Genomic DNA, 20,553 nt, shown 5'->3' with positions numbered 1-20,553 from the left:
TAAAAACTGGGTCCTGTTTATTGCGGTATCCCTGCCTTTGGGGCCAGTGTTTCTTTATACATGAGCATGGCTTACAAATCATTTGACAATTTGTAACCATGTAATCCTTCAATATTTTTTTTCTTCACATTTCTATGTAAAACCTGAGTTCCTTGTGGCTCCATCTCCACCCTGGGGTTCATAAACTGAAGAAATTTAAATCAAAAATACACCACAATGCTTTCAAAAAATTTGAAAATATGTAGCCTTTGATCTAGTTCCTGAAGTAAATATTTAAAAATTTTAATTGTATATTTCTATGTAATCTTCTAACCCATTTCTGCCTTAGATGACACTGTCTTAACAAGCTTGAAACAACACTACATATGCTTACTAATAATTTGGACAATTTGTAGCCATATATTTCATAGGAAAATATTTTTCTTATATATATATATTTTAAGTGATAACTTTTGACTCCTTTGTTGCCCCATCCTTGCCCTATTCCATGGTTTGAACAAATTGACACCAAAAAAAAAAATTCAGCATTCAGTTGATATTTTTTCCTTGATTTTACAAGAAAAAAGACAAGGCTGGATTTTTTTTAATTCAAGAAACAAGTGCAACATATAAAAATTTCATAATTCTCATGTCACTGTTTTGATACATATTTTTTTTTTAATCCCTCTTGATTACATGTACAAATGTTTAAAATAACCATTCAGGAAACAGATCATAATATAAATATTTTAAACCCTTTCCCATCAGATTATTTGGTTACTCTCTTTGATGTTTGCTCATTCTAACTTCATGTAACAGAATTATTAATGTTCATGTATATTATCCCAAATCTTGTTTAATGAATTATAAAAATTCTATGAAAACCACAATAATTTACAGTATTTACATTGTACAAAATATTTTTGAATTGAAAATGCACCCAAGTGTAAGAGACCATAGTGCTCTCTTTAATTCATGAATTCATGATTCCTGGTATTTTTTCATATATATTATTTGCACAGGAGGAAACACTCTCTTAAATCGGACTTTAAAATGATAATTTATTACTTTATTGTGCTGCGACAGGCCTGACATCTATTGTTGTTATGATCAGGCATCTAATATGCTCTTTGTTACTTTATCCTTTATATGTCTTTAATACATCAAATTTTCATTAAACACTGACTTGCAGCATTTATCAACAGTGAAATACGATTACAGGCTTAGACACACAATGAATATTAAAAAAATTACGCAATAAGATACTGCTTTCCTGTGGCCGAAAAAAGTGACCCAGTGGTTACGCAGCATTTTAAATTTATTGTACTATTCAAAATGATTCCCAGCAATACATGTATAGAAATCTGTAATCTTATATACCAATCCGTTATTGTGATTTTTTTTAATTTGTGAAGAAATTAAACAAGTGAGTAATCGCATTGTCAACTAGTGAATTAGAACTTCACAAGCATATTGATTTTGGCCTCGGAGCGTGATGGTGCTGCTGGATCTATAATATTGATGGCCAATTCTCTGAATTTCCCTCACTGAGACAAAATCCTGTTCTACCACCTCAAGAAACATCTGTTATACAAGGTACAGCATATGCTTTAACCATGCAGTAGTTGTATTTTTTTTATCCCCATTAATAAAATACTAGGTTTCTGAGTGAATAAGTTTCCTTATAAAACTGATCCTTAATTTGACTTTATCAAGCTTGAAGTTAGCATGTAAAAGCTGTGTTGCTACCAAAATGTGGGGTATCAGTATCACGACCTCACTGGAACGATTTGTATGGATGGAGGATCAATTTTAGCAGGGACTGATACAGTTACCAGTAGGGTTTAACCTTTAACCTTCATCTTATTAAAGATTCATTCATTTGAATTAGATTTAAATTGTAATTTGAGTCTACAGGAGATGATCATTTTTGTTTCATATTCACAAGCGGGGCATGAAAATTACCTTTTTTTACCTGTAAATCAAAATTTGATCAAATATAGCTTGAAAGGCTTTGGTTCCAGTCCCGAAAAACTGGATCACGCAAGACGAAACAAGATCTCACGTATATCAAGCATAAAGATCTATACTTTATTATGTTATCTCTTAACATCATTAACTCCCCATAAATGGTTCCTTCTTTTACCATTCAACTAAATATGACTTCTGTATCTCTGTTTTATTTAATATTTTATATCCAGATAATCATCAGCCAACAACAGGAAAAAGAATACAACAAAGAAAATCGCAAAAGAAAAACCCCACCTTGCTCCTTTCATAAAAAAAAATTTTGATGACCTCCTTAGAACAGAAACATGACTTGCAGCTAAAATACAAAGTGAACCCAGAAGTCTATTTTTCTCACATTTAATGAATGCTTTTTATTGGGATTTAGTAATAAAGAGAGAATCGCGAAAGTACAATGCCCGTCCATTCCTTTCTTGTCGTCTGAAAGCTCACCGTTTCTTGATGGGCATCATAAATGACTTCAACAAAAAACTGCATGGCCAATGATTAAATGGTGGTCATTTTTTATTCTTATTTGGATTATAGTTTTTCTAATCATAAACTACAAATTTCTGCTGAAGACATGCAGGTGATAAGGTCATTGTAGAGTTCGTTTCACCAAACTTTTTATGTGTCTTAAAATGTGTGACTCTCTCTAAATCCATTTTCTTTTTCTTTTTTAAATTTTATTGTAAATTAAACACAGATCAGATAGTAACTTGATTAAGACTTACAAAAAAGATATGTTGAGTAAATGAACAAACCCTAGATTTACAATTTGCAGTTTTATAACTATACACAATACTGCATGCTGTTCTCCAGTATTTTTTCTTTACTACAAAACTAATATTTATATTTTCTGTCCCTCAAAATCAAAGCATTTTTTTTCTTTTTATTCTTTTTTCCATGTAAATTGTAAGGCTTGTAAAATGTAAATGAAAACAAATATGTACATAATGTAATACATGTAAGTATCTAATGTAATATGTCAATGTAAAATGTAATACCATGGTAATGTTAATTTAGAACTTATAATGTAATACTTCAACTAAATTTCTCTACTGCAATGGTGAATCTTGTAAATATAATCACTGAACTTCAAACAAGGAAAAACAAATGAAAAATGTTGTTTTGTAATGACATGGGTAAAAATTAATGTAATTCTTTAACTGTGTATGAATGTAATATAGATACAAATTTGTATAAAATATATTGACTGTTTGGTTATTTAATGGAATTTTTATATGTCATGAAATGGGTAAATTGTGATATATATATATGCCCTCCATTTAATTATGAGAACGTTCACATTAAAATGAAATAAATCTGCTGCAAAAGTTGAGTGCCACACTACAATATATGTTATATATTCTCTCCTAGCCATTTCAATCTGTAGCCAAAGAGAAAACTGTATTAGCAAAGTGATAAACTTGCAACACATAGCCAAATGTGCCTCTTGACTGACTTCCAGGGTTGTACACAGAAGAATTTTACTGATTATCAGTTTGTGCCCTTTTCATTAAAAACTTCTTGTGAAATTTTCCAAGTGAATTATTTTTCTTTGAGGCATATATTTCCCTATGGAGGAAAACCATTGAAACTTTGTGGCAGGTGGAAGACTGAAATGATGGGATGAAAATATAATATCACTGAGTACTCAACACTTTCCAGTGGCGGATTTAAGGGGGGGGGGGGCGCATCTGGCAAGTGCCACCCTAAAATTGTCAAAGCATAAATCATAGTTTCATTGAGAAAATTAAAAATGCCTACTCAGTAGACCTTATTTTTACCCTACAAAATCTCTAGAATCCAGGATCCCCAGACCCCCAGCCTAGTTTTTGCGCCCACCCCCCAACTTCAATTCCTGCATCCGTGCCTGCTTTTCAATTATAATTCAAATGCCAAAGTGTACACTTCATACTAGTATCATATAAAATATAAATTATTTGAAGAGAAAGCAAGCTTGGAGTTTCTATCAGAACCTTATTTTTGGGATACTATATCCAGGGATGGTGATGACTAAGTGTTATCACACGTCACTGTGTATTTGTGTCTTGCATTACCTGTAGTGTATATCTGTGGCCTGCATATCATCCTGACCCTTAATCCACCCTTTGACATAGATATCACTCATCTTCTCTCCCGTAAAGAAGGCATCGTCTTCCAAAACCACATCATCCGTGTTCCAAATAATACATCGCAGCTCATAACTGTAACAAAAAAATATATCAGTCATTTAACTACTGCTATTATTTTTATTAAAATTAGTTCAATTTTTTTTTTTTTGATCCCTATTTTTATAGTCCCACAAATCACATTTTATTTGCAAGAACTATATATTTGCTTTTTATTTAACACCAAAATAAAGATCTCATGATTTATGATAGAAGGTAATAACCCAGCAGGCACACAACGTTGTTTAAACGTTGAATATTAGTTGAAAATGGGTTTAGACGTTGATAAATCTAGATTCAATATTGATTCAACGTTGACTTTTCAACGTTGAAGATGTAACGTTGATTCAACACTGAATTCAAATTGAGTTGAATTGCCAACATTGATTCAACGTCGGATCTTCGTCGAGCGGGAATTCTATTTTTCTCTGATAAATAATTCGGATTATAATAATGTCGGACTATAACATTGTCGGACCATAACGAGGTCGGACTTGACAAAGTCGCACTACTGTATATCATTAATAACTATTACAACTAACAAGAATGGTAAATATATGAATTTTACAAATTCAGCGATTAATGTGAATTCAGTACGAATTTGCCAAAGTACGAATTAAGAGCATGCGCAATAGGACATCCGGAAAATATTCAAAAAGACAGGATAACAGTTACTGGTAAGTTTTGATTAATTTTAAGATTTTATATATACAACTGTTTTAAGATTTTAAAAATATACATGTAACTCGATTTGTTATCTGTCTTAATTGCTCGTGATTATGGATGTTTTCGAATTCCAACTGACGCCAATTTCAGTTCAATATTTTTTTAAAGAATGCATGAAGACCACATTGAAGGCTATTCCATTGTAAAGTTTAGTTAATTGATCTTCATAGTTTGAGAGTATTACATCTTGTGTATGTTAAGTGTTAGGATATTTAGCATAAACGGATCAAAGATTCTGTAAAAAAAAAAAAAAAGGGGGGGGTGGCCACTTGAACATGTTGAAAGGGGAAGGGTAACGGGTGGGTTCGCCCCGATTACATGTTCGCTCTGAGTGGTTTCGCGGTGAGTGGTTTCGCCCCGATTATATCTGTTACCTGTACATGTACTTCCACGTGTGTATTTTGGTAGCTAGCTATGACAAATCTTCAATGTTTATGTTTGTGTTTTTTGCGTATGTGCTATGGAAAAGGTTTTTACAATCTCCCTTGCAGAGTTGTCGTTCGTTTCTCTCTCAGACATCTCTGCGATGGTCTCACGTCAAGATTTTTGACATAACATAAAAAACATGACATTTAAAAGATTATTTCAAATTTAACTAATAGTTCTAGATATACTTAGTAAATATCTACCTTAAAAGAGGAACATTAGTGCAGGCATTTAATTATAATGAATTTAAACAAACGCACTATTTCTCGTGCTTATCACTGTGATATACGCGAGCCAACGACAGGGGTGAATGTATGAGCCGATGGTAGAGAGTGTGGTTTTTATTGTATAGATAGCAAAGCTATCTACACGGCACACCTATTTGATTACGTTTTTAATGAAGTAAATCTACATATATCAAACTTTGAAAAAAAGATGGAGATTGTTGGAATAAAATTGAAACGCTTAAACGAAACATATATTTTACATATTTTAACATAGATGAATTATGTTTTTTTTTCCCGTGTTCGTGATTTTTTGAAGAAAAGTTCTTATCTTATATCTGTCGTGAAAATCAGACTGGCAACTCATAACTGAATTTAATTAAAGTGCTCAATAATTATATTAATCTAAACACTCATTAATCAAACGACTTTTGCTTAAATAAACACCAAGCACACTGTAAGTTTCAAGAAAAGCAATGGGGGCGAATCCACTCAGGGCGAACAGGGAAATGGCGCGAAACCACTCAGAGCGAACAGGTAACCGGGGCGAAACCACCAGCATTCAGGGGAAGTCTACCATTTCCATCGAAGGCTTTTGGACAGTTTTCATGGCACACCGAGTCCCGTTTACATCCCATTTTCACATTTGTAATATCTTAAGGAACCCTGAATTTTATTTTCAGATTCTTATGAATCTGTCTTTGTATAGCTTTACTGGGGGGGGGGGGGGGTGCAGTCAGGAATTCCCCGTCTGTTTTCCAGTATATCCCTTTCCCCCTTTCTTTTATTTGATGAGTAAATCATTATTTTATAAGTAATTTCCTCTTTTAATGATTTTTTTTCATGTCTTGGATTTGAGTTTTACCTGTAAATAATTGTTTTATGAGATATTGAACTGCTGCACAAGTTTGGGTTGAGAAATTCAAGTGTAAATCTTTTGCTTTGATGGAACACATACTTTTAACAATTTTTTTCTTTACTTTCCTGTTACACTTTCAATATACTTCATTTTATTTTGTGTTTTGTGAACAGCAGGCATGGCTTATATAGAGATGGAAGAAATATCATGCAGAAATAGATTTAATCTCACGGCCAAACAATGATATAGATGTACCTTGTTAATGAAGTACATTCCAGCACCTCACGGCTTCCAGCAAATTAAGCAACTGATGAATGTTAGCACATGGAAATCAAATGGTATACAGTGCATTAACCATTCTCATTACACTTTAAAAATTTGCATTTTAAAGTTTTATTAATAAATATCATTTGCAATGCCAAGAAATTAACTAATTTTTGCATATATGTATTTATTTAATAATTCGTTTTTAATAATTAAATTTGTCTTTGGATTGATTATTCATAATTTGGAAAAAGTGCAAGATATTAATTGTTTATTAAAGTCTTCGTCAATTTTCACTGAAAGATAATTTTGGAATAAAAAGATTATGAGATTGAACACAATTTTAACATATTTCATTATACGAATATTTGTTATATTAAATTGTACATTGTAGGGGTAACCAACTAAAACGCTGCACCAATCTGTCCACTCAGAAGACCAACATAATCCAGGAGAGAACACTAATCAGGAGATCAACAGCACCCCAGGAGTCCAACACCACCCACAAAGACCAACACCACCCTCAGGACTCCAACACCAGGACTCTAACGCCAAGATTTAATGCCAACAGTGAAGAGACATAATTTGTCCTAATGCGCATCTGATGCATCAAAATGGTTACCGTATAAGATTTACATCTTATCTTGGAATGTTTTCGTGTATTGGACTATTTCTTGACCACGCGTGAAGATAGAAAACATTTGTAAAATGTTTGGGTTTTGTACTGATTACATGTAATTTATAAAATGTATTTTTGTGAAATTTATTGCAACTGATCTATTGATAGGAAGTTAATTAAATGTTAACAATATAGGTTTATATATGTTTTCCTTTATATAATTATGAAGGCATCTTAGTTAATAAAAAAATATAATTTTAAATAAGTTATCCCCACCCCCGAAAAAAAACAACAATGTTGAATTAACTTTTATTCAATGTCTAATCAACATTGATTTTCAACATTGAATCAACGTTAAGATTTCAACGTTGAACTCAATTTTCAAAATCTTACATAAACTAAACGTTGAATCAACATATATAATCAACGTTGATTCAAAGTTTTTTTCAATGTTGTGTGCCTGCTGGGAAATTACTTATTGTCTAGAGTATATGCAAAAATCAAATTGCATGAATAAATGCAATTTATATTGTCTCATAAATATGCAGTCACTTGAGATATAGTTGATTCACAGTACATGTACCACAATAAAGATCCTACAAATCAGACATCAAGGAATTAAATATGGACTACTGTAATGTATACAGAGTTATTTTTGCACAAAGTTATTTTTGCCCTATTTTAAATTTGCCCTTACATAGCTGAGTTAAAAAATAAATATCTCGGTCTTTGTTAAATTAGCTTACTACCTACAAGGGCAAAAGGGGCAAAAATAAAGGGGGGGGGGGCAAAAATTTCCCTGTATACAGTATATCTAGCATTATTATCTGGACCTATACTTTCTTCTTCAGTAAACACACAGACACAATGAATGCTTAAAATATTTAGTTTACAATACAAACCTCTTTGGCCTCCTGGGACTGATGTCCACTGGGGGTGGGGGAGCTGGCATGTCCATAGGGAACATATCAACCCACATTTCTAATTTACCCTAAAAATAAAAAAGAAATCTTTACTGTTGTATGAACAAGAAAACCTCATTTCTCATAGTAACACTTTAATGGAAATGTGAAGGCAAGATGTAGGATTACCGCATATTCAAACCAACAAGCCTCAAACACAACGCTTTATGAGGCAGACAAAACTTATAAAGTAAAAACTGTCCGTTTCGACACATTTGCAATCTGTTTCACTGTGAATTCCGACCTTTATTTTAATCCCTATTTTACTATTTTCCATGTTCTTAACACTGTGTAGTCTGGCACCCTGTCTATTCTGACACAAAATTTATCTCCCAGAGCATGTCAGATTAGACAGTTTTCACTGTATATGGCAATGCTGCTTTACCATCACTTAAATTTTACATTCAAAACAAATGACAAATTAAGCTAAAATTGAAAAGATGATCTTTTTTTTTTGGATGTATCCACTACATAGGAAATTATTTAGTATTATCCTCTGTGGCCATATAAAGATGATAAATATATAATGTAGCCTTGTGCTGGAATTTATGCATTTTAGAAATATGTCACTTGAGTTTGTTCTTTTTGCAAATTTTAAGAATAACTTAAATGAACATTTCAAGTTCTGAACAAAGAGCAAGTATACCTTTTTTTATATTGACTTTGATACTAAATAAAGTGAGCTCTGATTTCAGGAAGCTTGTAAGAAATGTTAAATATCATGATTTATCATATACAGTCAAACCCTATTATCTTGAACCCAGGGATCATGAGATATGTGAGGAATTGACATATCAAAGTTAAAATACATAAAGAAAAATGGCTAGGGCCTCCAACTCATTTTAACATATATACCATGGTATTCGAGATATTGATGTTCGAGATACTGAAGTTCAAATGAATATCTGTAAGTACGAAGAGTTAAACATTGAGGAAGAACAGGAAAACTATTACCTAACAAAACCTGAGAGTGTAAAATCAATTATCAGACTCTAAACAGTGAACCCTGTTCACACCTAAGGACACTGGTAGCGGCTTCCTATCTAATTCCATACAACCACAGAAGAATAGTTACGTAATGATTGTAATAAAGGTACATCTAAAAAAATCATTTTTGCACAAAACTTATCATGTACTCCTTTCCAAATGTTGCTGCAACATTACAGTGCACAGGTCCAAGAGAAAACAAAAGGCTTCAATGAACAAAATGCATTGGTGTCCAGAGACCTCATCTATCCTAAATTTATTTCTATATATAATTTAAGAAATTACTTTTTTTTTTTTAAATTTGAAAGATTTTGAGTGGACACACTTTATCTTCTCTCTCCAGTTTTTCTGGGATTAAGAAACATCATTTGCAATAAAGAAAGATCAGGTAGTATAGAGAAATCACCTGCTCTATGCCTGGTTTTTCTGGGTTGAAGAGTGGTCGGGTCTCAACATGTTCTGGTACTAGTTTACAGCCGACTTTCGGTATTTCTTCCCACCGTCTAAGAACCGACAAAGCCAATTGTTCCTCATGGTTTTTACGACTCTCTGTAAAATACACCTCAAGAAAATCAGAAAATAGCATTTTCGTACTAATAGCATTTTCATACTAAAAAAGTATATCAATCCTGTCAAGGATCAGTTTGTCAAAACATAATCAAAGATTACGAAGCTCACCTTAATAAATAGTATCTATAAGTGACGGCAAAGTTTCAAATTAAATGAATTTTGTAGTGTGCATACCAAGATGCAACACACATGCAAGTTTGTTTTTTTTAGGATTCATAGTTCTTTGAAATGTACTGCTCCAAATCTTAAACTATTTCCATCACCTGGAAAATGTAAGTCAGATAATCCAGGTAGGTCAGAATTCATGCAAGTTTCATCCAAGTAGGCTTTTACAATACAATGAACTTGTTCAAAAGCTTAAACTTTGTCACCCATCTGGAAATGTAGGTCAGATGCATCATGGTAGTAAGCATCCTAGATGCATCATCTATATAAGTTAAGGCACCATAGGCCTTACAGTAACTAACATGTAGGAACAGCTGAGGAATGGACTTGCTTCAAAAACTTTTAACCTGTTCACTCATTCAGAAAATGTAGGTCAGATGCAACATCTGAAGTAGCTGCAATAATGTATCCCTCTCCCTTTTTTTTTTTTTGGGGGGGGGGGGGGGGTTACAACTCCTAGGAGTGATCACTTCCACACAAATTTGGGATCAAACTATCAGTAAGTGGCTAGTTCATTAATATTACTTATCTGAACTACCTTATACCTTGAGAACTGTAAGAGGTATGGATTTGATATTTTGCATATATTTTGCTTGGCTCTATCGCTTTTGTAAATTGCCATGGTTACCAACCTCATGACCCCTGACTTTGACATACAAATATTTTTACCAAGGGCAGGTTACTCTAATTGATTTATAAGTGAAAATAACCCAATTTTTCTCTGGATAAACCTGCCTTATCAATAACCTTAATAAATATCAGTCATGTAATTAAATACATAGCCCTATTGCTTCTGGTAAAAGATTTCTTGAAAATTTAAGCCCATCCTTTTCCACAATTTCCTAGAAGCTCTCCCTTGTAAAAGGAGGTATCCAATTCATGAATGATTTTGTGTATCTTTCCATTGAAGTTGCTTTGTGTTGAGTAGAAAATGTGCAGTTGGTTCTATTGAAGTCATAATTATCAAGAGATTAACAGATACGCAGTGAAAAAGAGACAAAAGACAAACATGGATCAAAAAGGCTCACTATTTAAACTTGCAGTATGTTGCTGGTAAAGTTGTCTGATTATTCTGCAACAGATGTGAGAGCAACTACACCACAGTCAATATAAACAAGCAGTGGAAGGCACCCATTGTTACTGATTTAGTTGAACAAAGGTAATATTGCAGGAACATCAGTTGAATATGGGCAAAGTTGCAGGGATAATTCAAAAGATAAAACAAATTTACAAGGTCAACAATTTGTCAACCCCACAAAAAATGATGCATAATCTTATTTTGCAAGTGATGGCTCTGTAAAATTTTAAAAATAATAAAAATAAAAAATTGTCATAATTTTGTTTCATCTTCAATGATAGCTTTATTCATAGATTGAGACCATCTGTGAGGCGTAAATGGATGCAATCGAGTTCATCCATGTTAAACAAGAATATTGCTTATAATTCTTCCAATGCATTTTAATTTTTATCAAAAAAGCTTCTTTAAAAGTGTTTTTTAAATAATATATAAATGTAAAGTAATAAGACCCATTATGTAACTGTTCTATTAATGTCCTGAAATGTGATATAACAAAGAAAATTCACACAATGGAGCAGCAAGTTTGATCAAAATCTTTCAAATTCTATCTCCGGGGTGACGATATTTTGGCGACTTTACAGTGATCCTTGAAGGTATTCTCTGAAATCTGTAATTATTGGGACTTCCTTGTCAATTTCCCTCCTTTCATTTTCTCATCAAGTATTCAAAACGGATGGTTGAGCACCTACCCAACACATTTACAATGAATTACATACATCAGTGTCAAAACAAGAAACATATGGTTACTGTTGTACCTGAAACATCTACCCTCATTGTAATTAGCCAAAACCATAGAGGGCTACCAACATCCTCAAAATCTGATCCAATGTATATATTTCTAATATCCAAATGTGTGATTACAGAAAGATTCTATGTCACATATAATGGATTTTATCTGGAGGGGGGAGGAAGGGGGGGGGGTAGGCTAAATATAGTTATAATTTTAAATCTGAACATTTTCCATTAGTATATCCATTAAATGTGTACAAAATCCACAGTAGTCATTTATATTTTCCTATTCTATTTTAATAGTTCAAGATTTGGGATACACCACACATTGAAATATTACACTTAATGTACATGATTTTTATCATATTGTGGTTTACCACCACACCTTGTCTCACTAAATTACAAGGCCTTGTGTACTCCTCTTCACAATAAAAATGTCTGGCTGTAGGGGGGGGGGATATCTTTAAAAGTGCATTTCCCCATCAATATATTAAACTAGGACATTCTACTGCATTCCTCCTTTAGGCTCCATAATTTGACCTATAATCACCTGTCCTTACCTTGATCATCTGTATGGTCTATGGTACCGGTAAATATCCGGTTACCAACTCGGACCTTCCCTGGCTGGTAATGCGGTCCATCCACTTTTCCGTCCTTGCATAGTTTGGCCAGTATCTGTGTAGGTTTCATGGGATCCCTCCAAGCATTGTATCCAACACTAAATAAAAATCATGGTAAAATTACACAACTGATGGAAGAAATGTTGAATTTATGTGACCACTGGTTTGTGGGACCTCTTCAATTAAAAATATATCTTTGAAAAATTTTAAGGTGCCAAACCTGTAAATTTTGGTAAAAGCAGGCCTATTTACAACATATCAAACATGTATTTTCATGTATTTGATTTGTATATACAATGAGGAAATGGGGAAAAAATACATTTATATTAAGGAAAAAGAACAAAAAATGCTGACAGTATTTATCATTTTCACTTATTTTGATGAAAATATAGATTACAAATTTACTACCAAGAAAAAAATCAACAACGATTTTTTTTTTTTAAATTTAATTCATTATCAGTTTTGTTTAAATTTCATGCTAAACACCAATTGTGTCTTGAATTGATCACTTTTCAAGTTCATTTTTCAAACACGGGCTAATCCAATTTTAGATGTGGTAGCAGCAATATTAATTGGATAAAATTATGCCAATAGTTGACAATGACATCATAAATCTATGAAGATTAGGAGAGGAGAATGGGTACGTTATGGAAACTGATTACACAACAACTCGTTATCATGAAGAGAAAAAGGATGCCACCAATATGTCAGAAGAGATGAATATCTGTCATTTGGTGTAATTTCTATGATAATACCAGTGTTCAATCATTCAATTACCTCACAGTTTAAAAAGACTAAAGAAAGCTACGTGATTCCGTAACTGTGTCTCTGACGAGCCTCCTTCCTGCTTAAGCTTGTGCTTGCCTTTGATAAATGAAGCCTTCAGCTGATGTTAAGAAATAGCTTACTCATAATGTCATAGAACCAGCCAAGTCCAAATGACTTGTCGACTTAGCATGCAAGGAACCATATTTCCATTCCACAAAAATACATTAAGGCAACAAAGACTCGATTTCTTTTTACTCAAATAACAAATTGTAATAAATTTAATCTTGTCAAATTGAGCCCAAGTGAATTAGATAACAATGATTCTTGCAAATGCACTGTTCTAAATAATTTCATCATCAACCTCTAGATCTTGTCCAAACATTATGCTAGGGTCCCTATGAATCACAAAATGTGCTACAAATGCTTTATCTTTCCAGTTAAACCTGTTCTTATTTGAAAACCACACATGTCATGAATTTTTATTATTAATTTTGGGGGAATTTTAAATGAAGGCAATTCTAAAATAACACACCATCATGTATCAAATAGATGCCTTTTTATGCATCTGTAAATAAACTTCTTTTCAGTGAAACAAAATGGCCTATTATTCGCTTTTGAAATAAATAAATTCCAAGAGAGAATATACTTTTATTTGTCCATCTTTGAAAACATTTTACATTAAAGCATACTAGATTTTGACCCGTGTGTGCACGGGTTGACATTGTTATGAATGCATCCATGTGCATATCGGACATTTACAAAATAGATACATCGACACATTCATATTGTAAGGTATTTTTGAAATAAACAATGGATGTTAATATAATTCTGTTTTTTTTTTGTGTTTGTTTTGTTTTGTTTTTGTTTTTGTTTTTTTAAAATTGTTGCGTAACGGCGTAGCGCAGAATGGGTTTGACCACCAGTTAGCTATAAATCAAGTCCTGAGTTCGAATCACGCCGGAGCTTACATAAATTTCACCTTTCCAAACAAATTTGATAAAAGAAATTATGGATCGATGTTCATTGAAAATATGACAACAGCAAAGAGTTGAGCACACTGCTGATACATATCAAGCAAAGTAATGAAAATGAAGAATTGTGCTAAGCTGGTATTTTTACACAATCAGTTATTAAAGTAAAGGTGTAAAAATTTTTGTAACAATTTTAACACTGCAGGTCTCAACTTTTTCAAAATATGACCTCAACAATAAAAGAGTTAAGAACTGCTAATACATATACTTTATATATACACAGGTAATAGACAGGTATATAATCTGTAAAAGACTGTCTGTTTTGATAAAAATTAATGTAATATCCTTGAATTGGTACATAGAAAAAGTAATAAAAGTAGAAGCTTAATTGAGAAAAAATAAAAACAAATTGGTAATCTTCAAGTACCAATGATGTTTAAAATACATAAAACAAAAGACAGTATTCTTCCGATTTATCGGTATTAAAGGCCAAAAATTCGAGTCTATAATTTTTATATAGTAGTTATTGTAATTTTTGGCGGAAAAAGAATGCCTACTTCACTAAGATGTGATTCTAACTGGAGTTGTAACACACCCCCCCCTTCAGTTCCCCTCAAAAAAGCATAAAAGAAAGGAGGGATAAAATAAATTGGGTAGTTACATTAATGTTGCTCCTACGATCATGAGCTTTTTGCCTCCGTTGAGATGGTCAGAGATATAAATAACATATAATAAATGTGTCTCCGAGATGGCGAATGATTACCCACGTGGCCACAATATCACATTTGTATGGATATAAAATCAGAAACGATTACGATAATACAAACATATAGACGTCAGAAGCAAATTGAAAGTGGGGTGGCTATTTGAAAGTGGGGGGGGGGGGGGGGGGCAAACCAACGAAAAAAGGTAAGCCCCAGTTTTCAATGCCTATATTATGCCTATCTTTGCAAAAAAAAGGGGGGCTAAGCCCCCCTAGCCCCCCCCGCCCCCCCCCCCCCCCCCCCCCCGGTTCCGACGCCTATAACAAATAAGTGTAAATTTTCATTGGAAATTTGCTATATATTCTGTTCATATACATTAATGATTTCTTATTAGAGAAATTATACAATAACAAATATATATCTACTTAGTATATACTTTTGGCTTCTCTGATTTGAACACACTCTCGACCAACGGCTCATACATTCGTGTATAAGAGAGAAATGAACGACAATTCTGCAAGGGAGATTGATTTGAACACCGTGATCACTCGGCACACCTCGGCCGATTACATCAAATGATGTAGGGTACCGTAGTCAGCCGAGGTGAGCCGAATGCACCGTGATTTAGCGTGAATGTAATGCGCAAGCGCAAGATTGTAAAATCCAAAAAATCCAGATGATTTCCGGAATTTTTTGAGGCATTTTCGTTGATTATTAAATAGCGAAGCTTAATTGAGAAAAAATAAAAACAAATTGGTAATCTTCAAGTACCAATGATGTTTAAAATATATTAAATAAAAGACGGTACTCTTCCGATTTATCGGTATTAAAGGCCAAAAATTCGAGTCTATTATTTTAATATAGTAGTATAGATAAGCTAGAACGCAATATAGTACAGTAAAACACAGTTGCGACAGACCTGCTTATAATGAATTCACTCTTATAGTGAAGTGATTTTCATTCCCTGTACATATTAAATGTAACAAATTAGATTTATAACAAATTGAAATTGTTTGTCCCTGACATTTTGCTATAAGCATGTTTAACTGTACTTGCATCAAACATGCCAATGAAAATATGGTACATGTATCTAGACTTGGGTAAAGTGAATAACTGGACTACACATTCTAGAAGCCGTAATGTCATCTCTCCTACTTTTTCTAAAAGACTAGTGTGGGCATAGTTGAGAAAAGGAAACATGCCAAAATTTTATGATTATTTGCCTATAGTAGCTTATAGTAAAACAAGAGAGAACATACATGTTTAACTTGCTTTTAAACCCAGTATAGCATAAATTGAAAATATAAATCTGGATAAACCTTCACTGTCTCATTTAAAAAAAAAAAAAAAAAGAGCCAAACATTGGATGGAGGACATGAATGTTTGTATAAAAAAAAATTCAACAATCTTTAAAATAAATATCAAATTGGATGTGCATGTATTTATATTTATGTTGAATGTGCTATTTGACTTGCAAACCCCTTGCTTCATCAATTGTTTTTAAATGATATAAACATGTGTCTGTAGAATTTGAACTCCTAACATGTTGACTTTGAAGATTCAAACTTTGTGACCAAAAAGAAAAAATTAACAGCAAGCCATGTATATACTATCTCAAATATTTTCCTGTCTTTTTGACAACTTTTCAGGGAATCGTTGATATCCATTTTGGAAAAATTATACTGTACTGTGTCACACATGCCAAAATATACTTGCCACAAGTACACAGAGAGCATTGAAGTAAATAAACAAGAAAGACACAAGTCATATTGTACAATCATTTTCGTCGGGTCAAATTTTCATTGTTTGAGGGGAAAAAAATTAGCTGGTTGGGATTTGATTTCATGGTTGAAGTGTTCAATTGTTTTATGTTTGAAATTTTACATTTTGAGGAGGACATGAATTTGAGGATCTCTTCATACCGTGACGAAAATCAAATGTTCATGAAAATCAGCGATTTCCCAGTATTATAGCTATAGACTTACTGGTCATATTTAGCAGAGATCCCACAAATGGCGCGGTGACGGCTGTAGTAGCGATTCTCAAGGTCAATCTTGGTCTCTCCGATGAGGTCATCCATTCCCACCAGATCCCAGTCGTAAATCTGCACAGTAAGAAAGGACTCCATCGGAAAGGTACTCTCAATTTCAAAGCATCTGCAAAAAAAATTCATATTGTTTTAAAAAAAATTTTCAGCTGCTTAATTTAAAATATGACAACTGTAAATAGAGGATTTTTTTATTCCACTTGAGTCAACCTTGAAGGCTGCTTCTTAAAACACCACCAGGCCCGGCCATGTCTCATTTTTGGGTGATCATTATTTTGTGATTGATTATTCATTTATTTGTTATCAACTTTGACATGTATATAAAATTGGAGAGGAAATGAATGAATACAAATAAACTTTTTAAGTTATATACAGTCAAACTTAGATATTATATGAACTCTATAGGACTGAGAAGAAACTTTGACTTATCAGAAGGTATTAATGAAACTGTAACAAAATATTTGAAATCTAAAAAGGAAACAATAGCAGTGAGCAGCATTTGTGACTTTTACTTTGGAGATTGAAAAAAAAAATTATTTTAATTATCACACCGTAGCGTTAGTTAAACAACAGCACAACTTGCTATGTTATATGTGTGGCATGGTAAAAAGGAGACAAGAAATTTCGCAGAAAAAAAAGTAAAGAATGAAATGACAATTTTTTTGTTAAAACAAGAATTAAAAATTTATCCAAACTGACACTTGAAAAAAAAAAATTTACATCCTTGATATCAAATTTATATATAAACATGAGAATTCAGCCTCAGATAATCGATATCATCGGTATCCATTACCGTAAATTATCATTAAAAAGAAATAAAATTATATTAAAATTTATTGAGACATTAAAAAAATAGATTTCCATAGATCACTACAGGAGGCTTAATTGTCGGATCTGAAAACTGATATTTTGATAGTTTAATTCCATTTTTTTCACTGCTTAATAACTGCCAAGTTGAACCTTAAGGCAATCAAATGGTTTTGAAGTTTGTGGGTATTGTAAACCTACTTCCCTCCCAAAATCTGAATGTTTCGAAAATGCAGACAAATGGGGTGGAAAAAGATTGTCTCTGATATTTCGACACCATTCAGTCTTATTTTTTAAAGCAAAAGAAAAAAAATGTATAGATGCAGACTTGCTGAGCCTTCACCACAAAACCTTCCAAAACAATGAACACTCATCTGCCCGTTAATGAAGTGAAGACAGTGGAATATACAAACACAATGAAATCTGATCGAAGACTCTTTGACGCAATTTTCCATTAAATTAAAAAAATGTAGGGGTCACCTCTGCCCATTCAGGAGAAAATACAAAAAGAAAGAAAAGGTTAACACTGCAGCAAAGGAATATGTCTTCCGTACTTTTAATCTATTCAAGATACGAAATTCAAGACAGAAACTTGATATAGCAATTTTGGTAGCGTCTTCAAAAAATTGGCTAAAAATGAATGATGTTTTTTTACTGAAGTAGAAAGAAATGCAAAATATTGGTCATGTAAGAATCTAGGGTCAGGAAAGTGGTCACATATAAATGATTGGACGGATATAAAATGATCATACACCTGTCGTACAACACGCAATATACACATCATACGATATGTGAAACTGAACCAACCTTTGGTAAATGTACATATAAATTTCAGGGTGAACATTACAAATGAAATTGTCATCTAGAATGGACCACAGATACAAGATGGCTGAAGAATATCAAGTTCGTAAACTTTCCATAATCCCCCTGAAGTGGAAACCTTTGTTAAAATCTCCTAAGAGTTTTCAGACTAACATTTTTACACTCTGCGTAAGAAAACATGTTCAGTCATTTTTATCTTGAGCAAATTATGCTAATCATTTCAAAGGAATCCTTCTTTTTTTTTTCAAGGAAAATGAGTACTTGTATAATCTAGTGTCTCAAGTACTTCTTTATTTACATATAATTTTCCTTTCTCAAAATTAATACAGAAATTATTTTAATTATTTTAAGAGGAGATTGCATGAAACCAAAGCAAAAATGGTCTTTTCTATGATTACAAATCATTAAATACATGTAAATATACAGATATAATTCTTTTTTTTTTTCAATATATACTAAATAGATTTCCTATGATTTTTATTACATTACTGGTTAATAATTTACAATAAAAGATAATATAACAAAATAAGATAAACAATATTTTTTACCACTACAAATTCATAAAACTTATTCAAATAGATAAAGTTATTCTTCATGATAATTGAATTGAAAGAAAACCTCAATGCACTGTACACAAAAAATCTCATACTTTAAAAAAATTATTTAATAAATTGCCATAATTATAAAATGTCAATGAATTTTAAGGTTTGTGTATGTGTTTTTATTTTTGTTTGCTTTTGTGTGTGTGTGTGTTTTTAATCTAAACTAAGGAATGAAGAAATCTTAATAAAAAACATAAATTACTATAAAAGCAAAAAAAAACATGCATTCATTCAAGGTAAAAAAAAAATATTTTTTTTTATTTTCGAATAATTCGATCTGCACTGTAATATTTTTTCCATGTGTCTGAAAGAAATTCTGGGATGTTGAGGTTAAAATAATTACTGGTATAGCATTGACGCTGCTAGTACGTAGGTCCCCCACTGATAAGAACACATCAAGTGCCGTTCTCTGCTTAATAATTGGACTAGGATCCTTAAATATTCCCTGCTTTTCATGTTCATTTCATTTCGGCAAGTCAATCAAATTTGTCAGATCTGTTTTTATAAATAACAATTTTTCCCTTCCAGTAAAAATATATCTAAATCTAGAACAAGAAATATTTTGGAACAGATTTTTTTCATGTTCTTTTTCTTCCATCAAAATAATGCATAGTTTTCGTTTAATCAATGAAATTGACAAATGAGCATCAGTTTAAAATTAACATAACTCTCTTGCTTTTAAAATTTATAATTGATTATGATTCCTGAAATTTCATCCTGTCCTGAATTATCTATGACAAAGATCAGAGATGTTACTGCATCAGACCCAGATATCTATTGTGTTGTCAATATCTAGAAAAATATACGAGGGGCACGTGTAAATAATGTCACTGAAGTAACCGAATCAAGCGGAAAGATGGAGCCAGATATACCACCCTCAAACCATGACATAGTGTTTTCAAATTGTAGCCTGTTATTTGAAGGAGTGAATCTTCCCATTCAAACAATTGAATTATCTTCTTTGAAGTAGATATATAAATCTTAGAGGAACTCTTGTTTTCATCTAATAGACAAGAGGAATTCTACCGAAAGCTTCCATGCATAGCTCAGCATGGCATATTGCTGCAATTTTGTGTATTAGGAGGCTTAATCAGGCTTAACTTGGCTATTAAAATCCAATTTACAAACTTAATTCAATATAGAGTGGACACTCATTAATTGCAGATGTGTCCCAACCTTCCCACTACATTTTCGTGAGAACCAAAGTTAATCTGATTTGACAGCTAGCTTCTGGTCTAATATATCCATGTACCATACTTGTTCATATAATTATTCCATGAGAGAGAGAGAGAGAGAGAGAGAGAGAGAGAGAGAGAGAGAGAGAGAAAGTTACCTTTCATAAAATATGGACTTAATTTTTTTGAATATGAAGAAAAAAATCTGATCATGCCAAATATTTTTATACTGCAATTACAATGTACATTTACAGATTTTTTAATGTTT

General features: G+C 32.4%; 1 protein-coding gene across 1 annotated transcript in view; it reads right to left on the bottom strand.

The window, feature by feature from the left end:
- Positions 1 to 20,553, bottom strand: part of LOC133184198 (otoferlin-like) — a 92,401-nt gene that overhangs the window by 7,327 nt on the left and 64,521 nt on the right. Inside the window, exons 37-41 of the mRNA XM_061319131.1 lie at positions 16,818 to 16,988; positions 12,330 to 12,487; positions 9,634 to 9,776; positions 8,181 to 8,269; positions 4,050 to 4,196 (exon numbers count right to left, since the gene is read on the bottom strand). Coding sequence (XP_061175115.1) covers positions 4,050 to 4,196; positions 8,181 to 8,269; positions 9,634 to 9,776; positions 12,330 to 12,487; positions 16,818 to 16,988 — 708 coding nt within the window. The remainder of the gene's footprint in view (positions 1 to 4,049; positions 4,197 to 8,180; positions 8,270 to 9,633; positions 9,777 to 12,329; positions 12,488 to 16,817; positions 16,989 to 20,553) is intronic.

This window comes from Saccostrea echinata, unplaced genomic scaffold, assembly GCF_033153115.1.
Source record: "Saccostrea echinata isolate AGI-Se365-2 ecotype Australia unplaced genomic scaffold, CSIRO_AGI_Sech_v1 ptg000010l, whole genome shotgun sequence".
In the NCBI taxonomy this organism is placed as follows: Eukaryota; Metazoa; Mollusca; class Bivalvia; order Ostreida; family Ostreidae; genus Saccostrea; species Saccostrea echinata.
Note: the sequence above shows the minus strand (reverse complement) of the source record. Positions and strands in the feature narration are given on the sequence as shown.